Below are 15,000 nucleotides of genomic sequence, written 5' to 3' on the forward strand. Positions count from 1 at the left end.
AGAGAGAGAGAGAGAGAGAGAGAGAGAGAGAGAGAGAGAGAGAGAGAGAGAGAGAGAGAGAGGCACCCCGCTGACTTGAAGGGTAACGACTGCAAATATCTGGCATATTGTGCATCAAAGTTGTTTTTATCACAAGCGTCACAATGAGGTGTGTGTGTGTGTGTGTGTGTGTGTGTGTGTGTGTGTGTGTGTGTGTGTGTGTGTTGCTTAGCACCAGCTACACCTGGTAACTTAGAAGCTGAAACCTTATCGTGTCGTGCTGGACTCTTGCTCACTCTGACGATCACGTGACGAAGGTCGGCGGCAGGAAAAGAAGCAGCTGGAATAAGTGTGACATAACGTGTGTGTGTCTGTGTGTGTGTGTGTGTGTGTTGTGTGTGTTGTGTGTGTGTGCGGCCCTGAGGCCAAAACCTGAGGGCTGAGGTTCCAGTTTTTACACAAAAAGCGTTCATTGTTGAAACCGACACTCAAGTCTCGACACACTTTTTTCGACATTTGCATCCAATTTGCAATTCAACGTTCCGCTTCCTGCGTTTTTTATTTCTCCACAAAAGCAACAGGAAATCTGACATGAAGTCATATTCATTATGTTTATCGAGCTGACGCTTTTATCCAAAGCGACTTACAATAAGTGTATTTAACCATGAGGAGCAACTCAGAACAACAAGAATCAAGAAACTATCATTTCTTCAAGAAAGAAAAACTAAAAAGTGCTCACAATAAGTGCCATTTAAGTGCTACGAACGTGCTACAAACATGCTACTAGAGTGCTATTAATGTGCTACTAACGTTCTACTTCGGTGCTACTAAAGTGCTAACTTGCTAAATTAACCAATCCCCAGTAATCCAGACCCCTGATGTGATTGTGGACTCATCCTTGCTGCGTGTCAGCGTCGTAGAGGCCTAAATGCATCTTTTAAAATATGCATTGATGTATGGATGACACACACACACACACACACACACACACACACACTGTCCTCAGCGTGCAGCATCGTGTGCCGTTGTGGTCAGTGGATTTGTGTATTCACTACAACAACACACACAAATAGCAGAAACAACCTCTGTTTTTTTTTTTTTTGCTGGATATTGTTTGTGCAAAGTGCATGAAAACATTCCCCCGATGCTTTTTATTGATCCTCTGTGGGAGTCAACAAGAACTTGACACGCAGGAATATTGACTTCTTAAGTTTCCCAAAGAAGGAAAAACAATATTTGCGAGCCAGCAACTACACTGTTCACACACACTGAGTATACGTGCACCATACGGCAGCTTTTAGGCTCAAAAGTCAGTGAAGTGCTCTTGAGGATTAAACATAACACTCTACAGACTTTATACAAACAGAGGCAGGGTGATCCCTCACCTACAGAGACACACACACACACACTCTCTTACACACTAATGTCAACAGTTATCAGTTTGCACACTTCTGCAGACTGCAGTGTTTAAAGTGTCCATCAGGAGGAGTCACAACCTCTCCGCAGCTCATTGGTCGCTCAAATGCTGCATTCAGAGAGAGCGCGTCTGATTGGCTGCTGCAGATTGAGTGGCACACGGAGGTCCCGCCCCCAAACCGAGGCGGAGTGAAAAGATAAATGATGATGAGAGAGGAAGGAAAGGGGGGAAGGAGCTCTTTTTTTTTATAAATGAACATTTAAAGTAACATCACTGGACGAGGAAAGATAATATGTTGGAGGACTGCTGCTGTTTAATATGTTAATATTCAACGTTTGAGCAGTGAGTTTCTGTGCAAGAGGAGAATATGGAAGAGGTCTGTGAGCCTGCCTCTTTAATGTTGGACCATATTCAGCACACTGTAGTGATGCAATATCTCAAAATAAACACCCGAAGGGGAGCACAAGATAAATACGCTGCGTCTAATATTATCATCGAACATAATCAGAATGTGTCTGCAGCTGATTTTATTCAACTCAATTCCTCTCCATGTTGGTGTCCGCGGCGCACAGACCCGGGATCGGTTCACCCTCCCCCCGGCGTGACCTCAAACCGCCGCAGCTGACCGCGGATCAGCCTCCCGAGCGAAGTGCAGTCACCGTTTCCACCCGGGCTGTTACGTAGAGGCCCGACTTGTGGCTCTGTGTAATATTCTGATTGGCCGGTGTCCTCCGATGTGGGCGGGGAAAGGGGGCGTGGCCAAACGTATTGTGATCTCACAATCAGCTGTTTTGTACGTTCTACATTCTGATCCGAGGATCAGCTGGAAGCAGCAATAAACAGAAGGAAAACAAACATTTATGTTTATATATATATTTATATATATGTATATATAGAGGAGGAAAGACAAAAACGCTGCAGATGTTATGATCTAAAAAAACAACAACATCAAGTGTAAAAACATTTTTTTTTTTACACGAAGCCCTTCTTCTGAGAAGAAAGCCTTTTATTTTTGTAGCTCCGATGGTGTTTTAACTACCTCACTAAAGGATTTATCTAAAGCTGTGCTTTAACAACTGTTTCTACTGTGCGCGAGAGCTCGTTTACAACTTGAATAACACTGCAAAGGCAGGTAAGCATTCTTTACTCCTTTTTCACTGTTATGATCGTGTGTCTGTGCGTGTGTGTGTGTGTGTGTGTGTGTGTGCGTGTGTGTGTTGTCTGAAGGTATAACTACAGCTGTCTCTACCTTCTCTCATTATTCTGTCCCCAGCCCACAGGGACGTTACAGAGAACAGGTAGAATTACAACCCTCTTATAACCCTGAGTTCTGGATGAGGATCTATTATTAGGCCTCGGCTGGATTCGCTAACACCAAACGACTTAATCGGCTCGATTCGACGTCCTGTAACATCTTACTTTCTTTTTTTTTCCAATAAAAAATGTCGGCTTTTGTCAGGACAGCAGGCAGCAGCAGACGTTGTTTTGTAAAATGCACCAAGCGCTGATGTGGAGTCGATGATGTGTGTGTGTGTGTGTGTGTGTGTGTGTGTGTGTGTGTGTGTGTGTGTGTGTGTGTGTGTGTGTGTGTGGGGAGGGATTATATGTTCATATTTATCATGTGAAATACAGTTCCGCTGCATCGTCAGCTGCATAACCAGCTGTCATTGCTCTGACCCTCCGCAGCTTATGCGGATGATTCAGTCTCACAGCTCCAGTTTCCCGCTTATTTATTTATTTATTTATCATCTTTATGTCTTTTTGTGTTTTTAAACCACACGTCAACTGTGTCGCTGTGTGCAGCCTTTACATTTTTTTTTTTTTTTAATTTTCCCTATAACGTCAACGACACCGTCTGCACTCAAAACCAAACCGGATGTTTGATGTTGTTTCGCTACAATGTTGCAAACACATGAAAGGCGGCTGAGCCGCAGAGGTCACCCCGTCGTGTGTGTCCGTGACTCTGTTCGGATGTCTTGTTGTTCTCCCGGTCGCCTATAAAAAAAAATGTCCCAAAAAAAAGAGAAAAAGGGCTGGAGAGAATCTCTGGCAGCGTCAGTGACGTGTGGTGACGTCACGGTCGTCTTGTTTTTAGTCCGCGAGGCTCCGCCCACTTGGCTCCGCACCGCCTCCTTGTTGTTATAAAAGGACAGATTCATAATTCAACTTTTTTTACATTTAAAAAAAAAAATAGATTTAGGAATATTATTTCTCAAATAAAAAAAACACCATATAAGGACTGTCAGTGCTCCTAATGAGCACATACGTGTGTCTATTATTATTAGTTATAAGTATTTGATGTCCTAAATTTGAGTTGAATTAGCCTGGACAGTTATTATATTTAAAAAAGACACATGCATAATTCAACTTTTCTTTTTTTTTACGTTTTAAAAATATTATTTCTCAAGTGATATGGAATAAAAACACCACATGAGGACTCAGTGCTCCTCATGGCCACAGACAATGTGTGTTTTTGTGGATTTTAGATTTCATTAATAATTAAAGTATTTGATGGCCCAGATTTTAGTTGAATTAGCCTAATATTCAACCTGCTGAGCCACACGTTAAACAGCATGCCACAAACACAGTTTCATGACCTATCTTATCAATTTCAGCATTTCTCTTTTTATTTCTTTCCAGGAATTGAATGTTGTATTAATGTGTGTGTTTTCTTTAGTTTTTAATCCTCTTAAAAAAAAGAAAGCGTCCTAAGAAATACGTTCATGACCTAACTTCATTTAATTTACCAACGTGTGCACAAGATGGTTCGGTACACATTTCCCATTAACTATTAGCACAGCGTAGCTACGCTACTGTAGCAGCAATCTATTTTAATAAGGAAAAGCCAAGAGAAGAATAAAGAGACTTACATGTAGCAGGCTAACACAAACTGTTCAAACAAATACTCAAATACACACATTTCTCAGTTCAATGGCTGGTAGTTGTTAGATAATACTTCACAATGTCCAGGAGCTCCTCCAGGACACACTGCTGGCTGTGTTCACTTTATCTGCAGCATCAATCAAGCTGTGTTTACATGGGTCAGAGAGCCTGAATTAGCTGGTACCAAACTGATAACGCTCCATCTGTGTGAGTGTGTGTGTGTGTGTGTGTGTGTGTGTGTGTGTGTGTGTGTGTGTGTTTTGTGTGCTCTCTGCACCTTATGCAAAGCCAGCCCTTCGGCCTTGTCACCAAAAGTTTATCTGTGTTTGTCACGAGGTCACATGACTGTGTGTTGGTTCAGCAACGCATTAAAACATCATCAGCTCAGGTTATATTATTATTATTATTATTATTATTATTATTATTATTATCATTTTCAAACAGCTTTTGCATGTTTGAAAAAAAAATCAATTAACTGGAATGGTATCTTTAACACGTGACCTAGATTCCAGAGCATTTAAGAAGAGCTGCTCTCTATCAGAAGGAGTTCATTCTCCCCGACGGCGACTTGATCACGATGACAAACGTTTGTATTTGTGTCTGGTTTCCATGGAGATTCTTCCAAATAAGGACAGAAAGCGTCCGTGCGCATCAGCTCCCACGTCTCCGTCTCAGCTTTTAATCTGCGCTCCTTCCTTAAAGAAAAGCCACGTCCAGCAGGTCCGCTCGGTGGAAGGGTTGAAGGTCGACGGCACGAGAAGTTAAAGGTCATGAGGTCATGAGGTCATGAGGTCAGGAGGCGGAGTCAAACTGATGTGCGTTAGAAAAACATGAAAGAAAACATGAATAAACCAATTTAACACCAAACTCACTCAAGCCATCTCCTCCTCTTCCTCCTCCTCCTCTCTCTCTTTATGCTTCTCCTGCTTCTTATTCTTCTCCTCCTCCTCCTCATGTCATTCTCCTCCTTCTCTTCTCCTTCTGCTCATCCTTTCGCCTCCGCTCTCTCCTCCTCTTCCTCCTGTCCTCCTCCTCCTCTTCCTCCTGTCTTCCTCCTGTCCTCCTTAGCTCATGCTAGCTCATATTAGCTCATGTTAGCCTGTGTTAGCATGCGCCGCATCCAGACTGTAAACAGGAACACCTGCTGCTGTTCTGAGTAAAAAAGGGAATAAACTTTAACTCTACACCTGCTCAGCAGTAAACTGCAGGTATGCAGGGGTAGCGACTAGCTAGCTAACATAATGGAGCATTTAGCCGCTAAAGAGGCGAATGTTCCTCCTCCAGGAGCTGACGGAGACCCAAATAAAGTAAAAGAAGATGGAGTATTGACTAACATTTGTCAGTTGGGCAGAAACGGTCTGTTTGCTGCTTCGTCCCGCCTCCTCTGTGACGCCAGGTGCTTAAACACAGCTTCTGTATGTAATGGCACGCTTTCTGTGTGGACACGTCGTTAGCGTGAGGGTTTGGACACCAAACAAAAGTTTCAACTTGTGGTAACGTGCCTGGAAAGAAAAAGCTGTTACCACACACACACCTTGACGAAACCGTGCAGGACGTTGGCCCTTTTTAAAGAAAATATGTTCTCTCTCTCTCTCTCTCTCTCTCCTTGTCTCTTCAGGCCTTTGCTCCAAACCAAGTGAATCCTTACATTTGCACTACTGAAGCCGATCCACTCCTGTTTTGTCCAAACCGAGATCCAGCAAAGGGCTTCAAGTAATAATAATAATAATAATAAAAAGAAGAAAAGAAAAACAAAGAATTGTTCAAAACCTAAACAGGAGATAGGAAAATTAAGAAAAAGAAACCCGGCAGCTACAGTTTTCTTTTAAAACTTTGAGGACGACGTTGAAGCACCTGAGGCGGCGGCCATGTTCCAGCGTCTGAGCAACCTGCTGTTCGGGGAGGTGGAGGAGGTGGCGGCCGAGCTGAAGGGACCCAACCCCTGCGTGACGGAGGCCGACGAGGAGGGATGGATGCTCGTCAACCTGCCTGGTGAGTTTGGGGCCATTGAGGGTGTACGAGCGCCGCTGTTCCCTCCCCGCATGATGGTAACACGGACTAACATGCGAGCGGCTGAACGGGGGCAATGTGGCAATGTGGCAATGGGGCAATGGGGCAATGGGGCAATCAGTGCGTTTCCATGATGGAATCAATTTGAATCTTGCTTTAGTCGGACTGTGCTCTCTTTCGGGGCAACTGCTGTTATCCTAATATACATGGCAGTGAATAAATCGAATCATTGGCCGAAAGCATGTCATATCCGATACGACAGGTGGCGCTGTTTCCATTACAACTAGTGGGGATACAGCTATTTCCGCTTGACCTCTTCACCACTACCAACAACAACCAACAACAACAACAGTTACTAATCCAAGTCACCGTTTACATGCCGCGATGTCCAAATGATCAACCGAGTCGGACCGCAATTATTCAAACAAAAGTGTTTACATGAAAGGGATCATATTTCAGTCTGATTGAGCCAGTGATTTGAATGCATGTAACCACGGTCAATGGGGCAATGGGGCGAGGTCGTGATATCCCGTAGAAAGAACAAAAAACCTGGTTCTCCCGTCTTCCTCTTTTGTTTGTGGTCTCCATCTTGACGAGGGCAACTATTGAGAATGCAAAGTGTGCCGATAAAGACATCGTACTTCCTCTCAGGAGAGTCCAGGCAGAACATAACCGCAACCTTAGAGGGTCAACACAACTAATGATGTGACTCTTTTATGTTCTGTGTTTCCTTACCCCCCCCCCCTCCATCCCCTTCTTTCCCTCCTGAACTTATGTTTATACACCCCCCCCCCCCTCCCTCCACACTGGTATGTGTGTGCGTGCGTATGTGATCCCTTAAAAAAAAATCAAATTGCCCCCTTTCAACCCGCATGGCTTTTTTAATTTGACTTTTTAATCTCCCACATTTGCATCCACATCTTCCGTCTATTTATTGGCCATCTCGTCCCCGTCCCCCACACGAAGACTCCGACTGCGGGATGCAGGCGGAGGATGTCGCACGCTCCTCACCCCCAGACAGTAACCAATCAAAGCCCCTCGTCGTCCCACTCACGAGGACCCAATGCCCGTCCCCGGTTTCCCACCCGCCTCACAAGCGCCGCAGGACGCACAAAGGTCGGGCCCGGGACGCCGCCGCCGCCGCGGCACCGTCCCCCTCCCCGCCAACGTTTTGTCCGGCCGCTAGCGCGTCACACTCGGGCACCGTGACCCTGGCGAGACGGGCCAGACCGCCCGCGGCCTCTTCCTCCTCCTCCTCCTCCTCTTCCTCTTCCTCTGCCCCGTCGAGGTCCCCCGGCTCGGGAAGTGAGTGTGGGGGCGGCAGGGCGAGAGGCCCGGGGAGAGGCTGCATGGATGAGAGCTGGTTTGTCACCCCTCCCCCCTGTTTCACTGCAGAGGGCGCCACGGCGGAGGCCAGCCCGATGGAGGACCTGCTCATCGAGCACCCCAGCATGTCCGTGTACGTCTCCCCGAGCAACTACTCCATGGTCTCCAACAGCGGACACCTGTCCGCGGTGGGGGAGGAGAGCGGCGGCGGCGGCGGCGGCCTGGCAAGCAGCGTGAGGTGAGGAGACGACTCACCTTTGACCCTCACACCTTTTCACAGGGTTTCTTTAACATGGAAAACCTGGAAAACCCTGGTTATTTCCAGGCCAGGACTTTTACTCCACTCCTAATACACTCAAGTGTATTAAAAGTGGTGTAAATGTGTTATTTTCATGTGTTCATGACGTTCATTTATGCAGAGTTTAAAATAATGAATCTGCTTTTAATAGAAAAAGGCTCAAACTATAAGCAGCATACATACAGGCATCTATATAAACATTCATTCTTCGGTTTAAAGTCATGGAAATGCGGTTAAAAGTCACGGAAAAGTCATGCAAATTTGGTTTAAAGTTATGCAAATTTGGTCAAAAGTCATGGAAATTTGGTCAAAAGTTGTGGAAATTTGATTAAAAGTCATGAAAATGTTACTTAAACACTGCAAAAATTCAGCTTCCAAAAACAAGAAAAAAAAGTAATAAAATGAGGGAAAATTTGACTTGCCAAGACTTCTTGAAACAAGTGAAATGCTCTAAAATAAAAACTGCTGATAAGAAGAAATATCTTGTCAATCAAAAAACAAGCGTATAATGCCTTGATTTAAGATATTTCATCTTACTTAGATTTCAATTTTTGCAGTGAAGTCATGGAAATTTGGTTTAAGTCGTGTAAACTTGGTCAAAAGTCATGGAAATTTGGGTTTAAAGTTATGGAAATCCATCCAGTCAAAAAGTGTGTGAACCTTGCTTTTATATATTTATTTTGCATCTTTCTTTGCAGCCGAGTGGCCGAACCAGCCGCCGCCGCCGCCCGCGGCGCCGTGCCCACCAGGGTGAGCCGCGGGGCGGCCGCTCAGGTCGGCGCTCTGGCCAAGGTCACCCAGGTGGCCCGGGTGCAGCGCGGCAAGGCCCGCGTGGACCGGCGCCACCTGGGCCGCAACCGCATCCAACGCCAAAACCGCACCAGGGAGCCGGTCCCTCGCCACGCGGGCCACGCCAGGAACACCTTCCTCCACCAGCCCAGCAAGCGCAACATCTGCCACTGAACCGCAGGGGGCGCCGTTCACTTCCCGAGGGCATTAGCAGAGCAGCAGTCCACTCCAAGACGCACCGCGTTAAACGTATTCACCCGCGGCTTTTCATTTCTGCACATTGTATCAAAAATTACACTCAGATACCAGTAGACCGGTAGCTTTTCTTTTAGTTTTGAGTCCAGTGCCAGACTGGCTTTCACCCGGTGGTTTGATGCCCTGTTCTGCTTGTCGTGAACCCGAGCCCTCCGAGTAGATCTGTGTCGACCGTTAAAATACTTGTTGTCCATTGCAGTATCCAAAAAACAACAACAAAAGTAAATAAAAAATCTTTATACAGGTAATACTTAGAAACAATAATGTCTGAAAAACCACAAAAAGTTTAGCATTTTTAGAGAAGTATTGTGTTTAATTTCGCTCTTCCCTGAGGCATGTTTCTTTATTCTTTTTTATTCTTGGTTCATTATTTAATGAACCAAGTTTACTTTAAGATATTTTCTGGTGGAAAGCACAGAGACAAGTTAACCCTTCGTATCTTCGCAGAGAAAACATCTCATCGAGTCTTTTTTCAAGTCTTTCACTTACTTTTTTTTAGAAAAAAGGGGGAAGGATATACCGAGTGTGGCGATTACGAGAGGAAAATTACTAAATCACGTTCAGTTTCTCTCCAGTTTGGTCTGTCGACATGCAAAGTAAAAGACACAATGCGAGGAAAAGTTGGGCAACGTAAACACAGCGACGTGTTGCGTAACCCTCAGAGCAGCCGATGAGTATTTAGAAAACTTCTCCTCGTTTGGAATATTTCATCAAATTTCATTATTTTCGCACATGGCATTCGCCATAATAATCATTAAAATTGAAATATTGCTTGTGAGCTGTTTGCTGCAGCAGAGCGGCACCGATGCAGCAACTCTTTAGCTCATTTCGCGACGTTGTTTCCTGCTCGTTTTTCTTTCCTTCATCAATCGAAACCACAGAAGTAGAACCGGAGCAGAACGGACATTTTCAACGTGTTTTCTGTGGCGCAGAAGAAAAGAAAATGACGATTGTTGTTTTGGTTACGCACGTCTGTGGGATGGCTAGTTAGCTGGTTGGCTAGTTAGCCAGTTAGCTGGTGTTGTGGACAATCTCTTATGTTATCAGGAGAAGAAGCCAAACTTGAACGTAAACAATGCAAATGTTACCATTACACGAGTTAGCTAGTTAGCTTCCCCTCCAACGCCTTCAGCCTGCTGTGGATCTCCCTGAAACCAGAGCGGCATGAAAGCACGCGGACAGCTAGCTATGTAGCCAGCTAGCTACCTAGCCGACCACATAGCAGAAAGCCGTCATTCATCTGGCGACAGCAGAATGGAAATGTCCGTTTTACTCCGATTCGCTTCCTGGGATTATTTTTCAGTTTCTCTCTCTCTGCACAGTTCCACCAGAAAAAAAAGCAAAGACGGCATGTCAAAGGACAAAGAGAAAGTACACTTCTGACTTTTAAAGCCGACAAAATAGCAACAACAAAAAAAGAAAGATGGCTGCCACAGCATGATGATCATATAGACGTGCGGTCTGTAAACTATGAAGTAAAGTGCCCGGCACACACATCCGCCATTTTAATCCACAGTGAGTGTGTGTGTGTGTGTGCTGAGATCTTACGTTATCCATGTTAAACACCAAAAAAAAGGATAGTGCGACCTTTTTATTTTACACTTTTATTAAAAAGTCGCTGAGGAGAGCCGTCAGGAGGGAACGCTCCTCTTGCATGAGGTCGCGCGTTAGCGCCGCTCCCTCTAGCTAACGCATCCAGATCCTAACCGCTCCCTCTCAAAGCTCTCTAGCTTTACTGATATGTATTCAACAACAATAGTAAACAATGGTGCTGACGTGTATACTAATGTTTGTAAATTATTTGAGACATGGATGTAAGTTTGCACTCGTCATACATTCTGTGAGTCAAAGTTTTAGCGGCGTGCCGTGTGCTTGTTTTTATTTTCTTCTTCTTCTTTTGTGATGTTTTGATTCAACTCGTGTGTGAGAAGGTGTATTGACACATTAAAACGCTAGAAACTCTTTAAAAAAAACAAAAAAACAAACACACAACAAAAACAAAAAAAAAACCCAATATGAATAATGGTCATTTTATTTCTCTTGTAAATATTACAAATAAAAACATTTTATAACTGCTCCGTTAGATGTCGAAGCCTCTCAGGTCGAGAGTCCTCTCTCCGCCTCGCCTCTGCGCTCGCTATCTAAAACAAGAGGACATTTAGTGGCCAAGCGTCGTGTCTTTGTCCCCCAAAAGCAGTTTTATCTCTTTTGATATATATATATATATATATATATATATATATATATATATATATATATATATATATATATATATATATATATATATATACATATATATACATATATAAACAGCACGAGACTCAACGTTGATGTGCCGTAGAAGAACACTGCCCTCTAGAGGTTTCCCTGCACAGCTGTATGGATGCTGGAGAGGATGCAGAACACAACAGCGTGGTTTTAATATTAAATATTACATAACATGTTTTACATTGTGTTCAAAAGCCTGTTCGCCTGGAGGATTCGCATCAGATTGTGTGGAAAATATTTTTAAAAAATCTCTCGTCTCGTCTTGTTTTGATTATCTAGAGGAGAGAAATACTTTAGTTTAACCCCTAAAAAAATCACAAACCACTAAGTTTTTATTTCTGCCAACAATAATATTCTGTTTTATTCAAACATCTGTTAAAGGGACAGTTGACTAGAAATACATATTTTCTTCCTTTCTTACCTGTAGTGCCATTTTCTTTCAATCAAGAGTTTTTTTTTGTGACATCGCGACTGTGTTGCTCTAGTTATCTTTCTCCGAAAACAATCTACATTACAGCACTACAAGTAAGAACAAAACCTTTTTTATTTTGGGTTAAACTGTTCCCTTTAATATCTGTTAATTTATTATATGATTAAAAATTTGTATCTTTTATTCTGTTTAAAGGTGACTATTATATGTCCTGTTGATTCCTCTGAATTGTGCAGGAGATGTATCTGAGGGGACGAGTCGAACAAACACACACACACACACACACACACACACACACACACACACACACACACACACACACACACGCGCACACACTCACTATTGTGTTTAGACTCCCTCTCTCAGGAGGTTTTACTTTTCTCACTGATCGTGTGTGAGGTTTATATTCTGTTGTAAAGTCGTACATTTAGAGTGTGAAAACCGGCTAATACTGAGAGAACGCAGCCGAATGTGTGTGTGTGTGTGTGTGTGTGTGTGTGTGTGTGTGTGTGTGTGTGTGTGTCTGTGTGTGCGCACAAAATGTAAAGACCACCACAAACCCCCCCTGTTTGCCTCAGTTTTATTTCTTCCTTTCTCGGCCTGTGTCATGTAAAAAAGAAAAAGAAAAAAAGGAAATGTGTTCTTAGTATGTTGTGTGTGATTTTTGAAAGGTTGAAGGTTTCGGGGTGAGAGGACACCTGTATGATGTGTACTGGGAAAGGATGAGGCGGGAGAGAGTAATATATATATATATACATATATATAAAAGGAATAATAATAAATGTATCCTAAAAAAACAATTTACAATGGAATATGCTTGTATGTACCCATATTATTAACAGTTTAAATGAGAGGCGCTGAATGTCTGGGGAGTTTCATCTGTCTTATGTTGGGCCCTGAAATGATGGCAGCTTAAAAACACACCGGGCTTCGCCTGCGTCACATCACCATCAGTAAACAACAACAAAAATGAAATATATATAGACATAAACAACTTGGTGTATCTGATATCTACAGTATGGTGATTGTGCCTTTCACTATTTCTGCATGGTTTTTCTGATGTGCCGATTTTTCCATCTCCAGAGTGGACGGTCGTCCACCGACAGGCAAAACCTATGCAAAAATCAATGGATGGGGTTGTTTTTTTTTTCCAGCGTCCATTCAGAAAACACAGGTACCCCGCCAAAAAAAAAAAGAAGAAAAAAAAGAGAAACAACAATAAATGCTCAGGTTAAAACCTGAATCTTGTGTCATTATTTTATTAATAACAGAGTATTACCATAAAGCATAATTGTTAGTGGTGGAATGTGGATCCTCTGCTTAAGTAAAAGTACAACATTGTAAAAGAAAGGAAGAATTACCAGGAAAATGTGATTCATGTATCAGCAGGTAACAGTTAAAGTCCTCAATGCCCCATGTCAGTGTTGCATTGTTATACTATTTGATCATTATTACTGATACAATAACATATAAGCAATATTTTTGAAGTTGTAGCTGGTCAAGAGAGAGTTTAACGTGGATGAACAAGTAGATTAAGGTTTTAAACATGGATCATATTAGAATAAAGAATACATATATTTTTAAATTTACAGTTGTTTCATTTCATAATACAAATCTATGCAAACATTAAGAAGTTATAAGACCAACAGAAATGAGAAATACTTTTGTACATAGATATACTAAAGTATATCTACACCAAAACTGTATATGGAAAATGTTGGTTGGTGATATAAGAAATCTATGATTAACTTTGAAACACGGGAATTGTGTCAGTAAAACTATTACGTCTAAATAGTATACACATTACTGATGCCAGAGTAAATTGCACAGTGTTTATTTAAATCCATAAATGATGTATAGCTCCAGGGGCCTGGCTATTGACTGAGGGAGAGGTGAAAGGTGTGATGGCCACAGGGTCTTCTGCAGGATTTACTCGTGCCCTTGAGCAAGTTTACTTTAATACTTATCAAATAGTATATTATGCTTCGGGGCTGCTGAACTGGACGACCCGCTATAACCAGTGTTGCATGAAAGTGTGGAGGGATTAGCAAACCAGCTAACGAGCCAGCTTTCATCTTGATAATTACTCAGCGCTTTGAACACTGGTTGCAGGAAATGAGCCAAAGAAAGTTGTTGATCACGTGGTGATAGCAATGTTGTGCTTAATATGCTTTGAAAAGAGCTGTGGGGGAAGCATCAAGTTGTCAAATCTTACAAATTTAACAGCTGTTAAAGTCAGTTTGCTACATGGCTATTTCCACCATGCTAAGGCACACTACATAAGAAACATTAACATTTTACTAAATTACTCTACCCTACATTTAGCTGACGCTTTTATCCAAAGCTACTTACAATAAGTGCATTTAACCATGAGTCCGAACTCAGAAGAACAAGAATCAAGAAAATACTATTTCTTCAAGAAAGTCAAACTACAAAGTGCTGTAAGTGCCATTTAAGTGCTACTTAGGTGTTACTTTAATTTAAGATATAGTCGAAAAAGATGTGTATTTAGTTACTCTAAGCTTCTAAAGTAACTACTACATTCCACATTTGAGTATTTATAGCAAATGCTCATGACGAAATTCGCTGCTACAACAGTGGCGATGGGAACAAAAATGGCCGCCGCTGTGCCCAAATGCTGCTCTATTGAGTTGAGTGGGGGAATTTCTCCCACTTCCATCTGCCAAGTGAACGTGTGTTAATGATCTTTTTGAATTGGTAAGTGGAGGTACACAAGAAACGAAAAGAAGGCTCCGAGGGGGAGGGGCCTCAGGTGTGTGTTTGGAGCAGGTGAAGCTATTTTGCAGACACCGCCTGCAAAGTGGATTGACAAGAAAACAAAACATGGGAGGGACCGTGGTTTGTAATCGGAGCAGGTATTCCTGTCTGGCCGCTTCACCTGTACGAACATACTGAGCAGAGGGAGAGACTTAGAAGGACAGACGGTAGAGTTCATCGCCATCAAAGCTGCTAGCCTTGACACGCCTGCGTGCTGCTGGCAGTGATTTAGGCCATCGACCGGCTCGTCGTGGCACTTTAACGACGACCACTGCGAAGTAAGTCTGATATTGCAAACGAGCACTCATTATCATTTTTCTTCGGCGATAATGTGTATATTGTAAATATGTAATTTTTCGTGAGTTGTACGTTTTAAATAACTTCATATTAATCTCAGTCTTCACGGCGTTGCCTGAATAATACGTGCTCGCCTTCCGTTTTACCGGTTTTCTCTGCTCTGCGCAACGTGAGGCCGACTTCCTTCACCGTCGCTTTCTGTCGTCTTGGTGACCGGTGTTACAGTTCAACCGGCGACCGTGTTAACTGTTTCAGCCGGACGAAGACGCA

At 43.0% G+C, this 15,000-nt stretch overlaps 2 protein-coding genes across 4 annotated transcripts in view; both read left to right on the plus strand.

The window, feature by feature from the left end:
• Positions 1 to 2,207: 2,207 nt before the first annotated feature.
• Positions 2,208 to 11,171, plus strand: LOC137801085 (tumor protein p53 inducible nuclear protein 2). 2 transcript variants are annotated; one of them, XM_068598493.1, is made up of 4 exons: positions 2,208 to 2,528; positions 5,898 to 6,271; positions 7,685 to 7,853; positions 8,612 to 11,171. In XM_068598493.1, exons 2-4 carry the CDS (start codon positions 6,148 to 6,150, stop codon positions 8,874 to 8,876), a joined length of 558 nt encoding a protein of 185 aa, XP_068454594.1. In that variant the 5' UTR covers positions 2,208 to 2,528; positions 5,898 to 6,147; the 3' UTR covers positions 8,877 to 11,171. The 2 variants fall into 2 exon arrangements, with proteins under 2 accessions (XP_068454594.1, XP_068454595.1); XM_068598494.1 differs by having other exon boundaries at positions 2,208 to 2,524.
• Positions 11,172 to 14,342: 3,171 nt separating this feature from the next.
• The window catches only part of LOC137800607 (glutathione hydrolase 7), a 12,893-nt gene continuing 12,235 nt past the window's right edge, over positions 14,343 to 15,000 (plus strand). The window contains exon 1 of one of the 2 annotated variants that reach the window (XM_068597873.1): positions 14,343 to 14,711. The gene's annotated coding sequence lies outside the window, so the exon portion shown is untranslated. Of the gene's footprint in view, positions 14,712 to 14,973 lie in introns of those variants that run through there. The other variant, XM_068597872.1, reaches the window with a different exon arrangement.

Source organism: Clinocottus analis, unplaced genomic scaffold (assembly GCF_023055335.1).
Source record: "Clinocottus analis isolate CAN_PGR_092001 unplaced genomic scaffold, fCliAna1.0.p SCAF_4, whole genome shotgun sequence".
Lineage (NCBI taxonomy): Eukaryota > Metazoa > Chordata > Actinopteri > Perciformes > Cottidae > Clinocottus > Clinocottus analis.

Coding starts and splice junctions, on each gene's coding strand:
- LOC137801085 (XM_068598493.1), top strand. CDS start 6,148: ATGTTCCAGCGTCTGAGCAACCTGCTGTTCGGGGAGGTGGAGGAGGTG. Junction 6,272..7,684: donor GATGCTCGTCAACCTGCCTG/GTGAGTTTGGGG, acceptor GTTTCACTGCAG/AGGGCGCCACGGCGGAGGCC. Junction 7,854..8,611: donor GGCCTGGCAAGCAGCGTGAG/GTGAGGAGACGA, acceptor CTTTCTTTGCAG/CCGAGTGGCCGAACCAGCCG.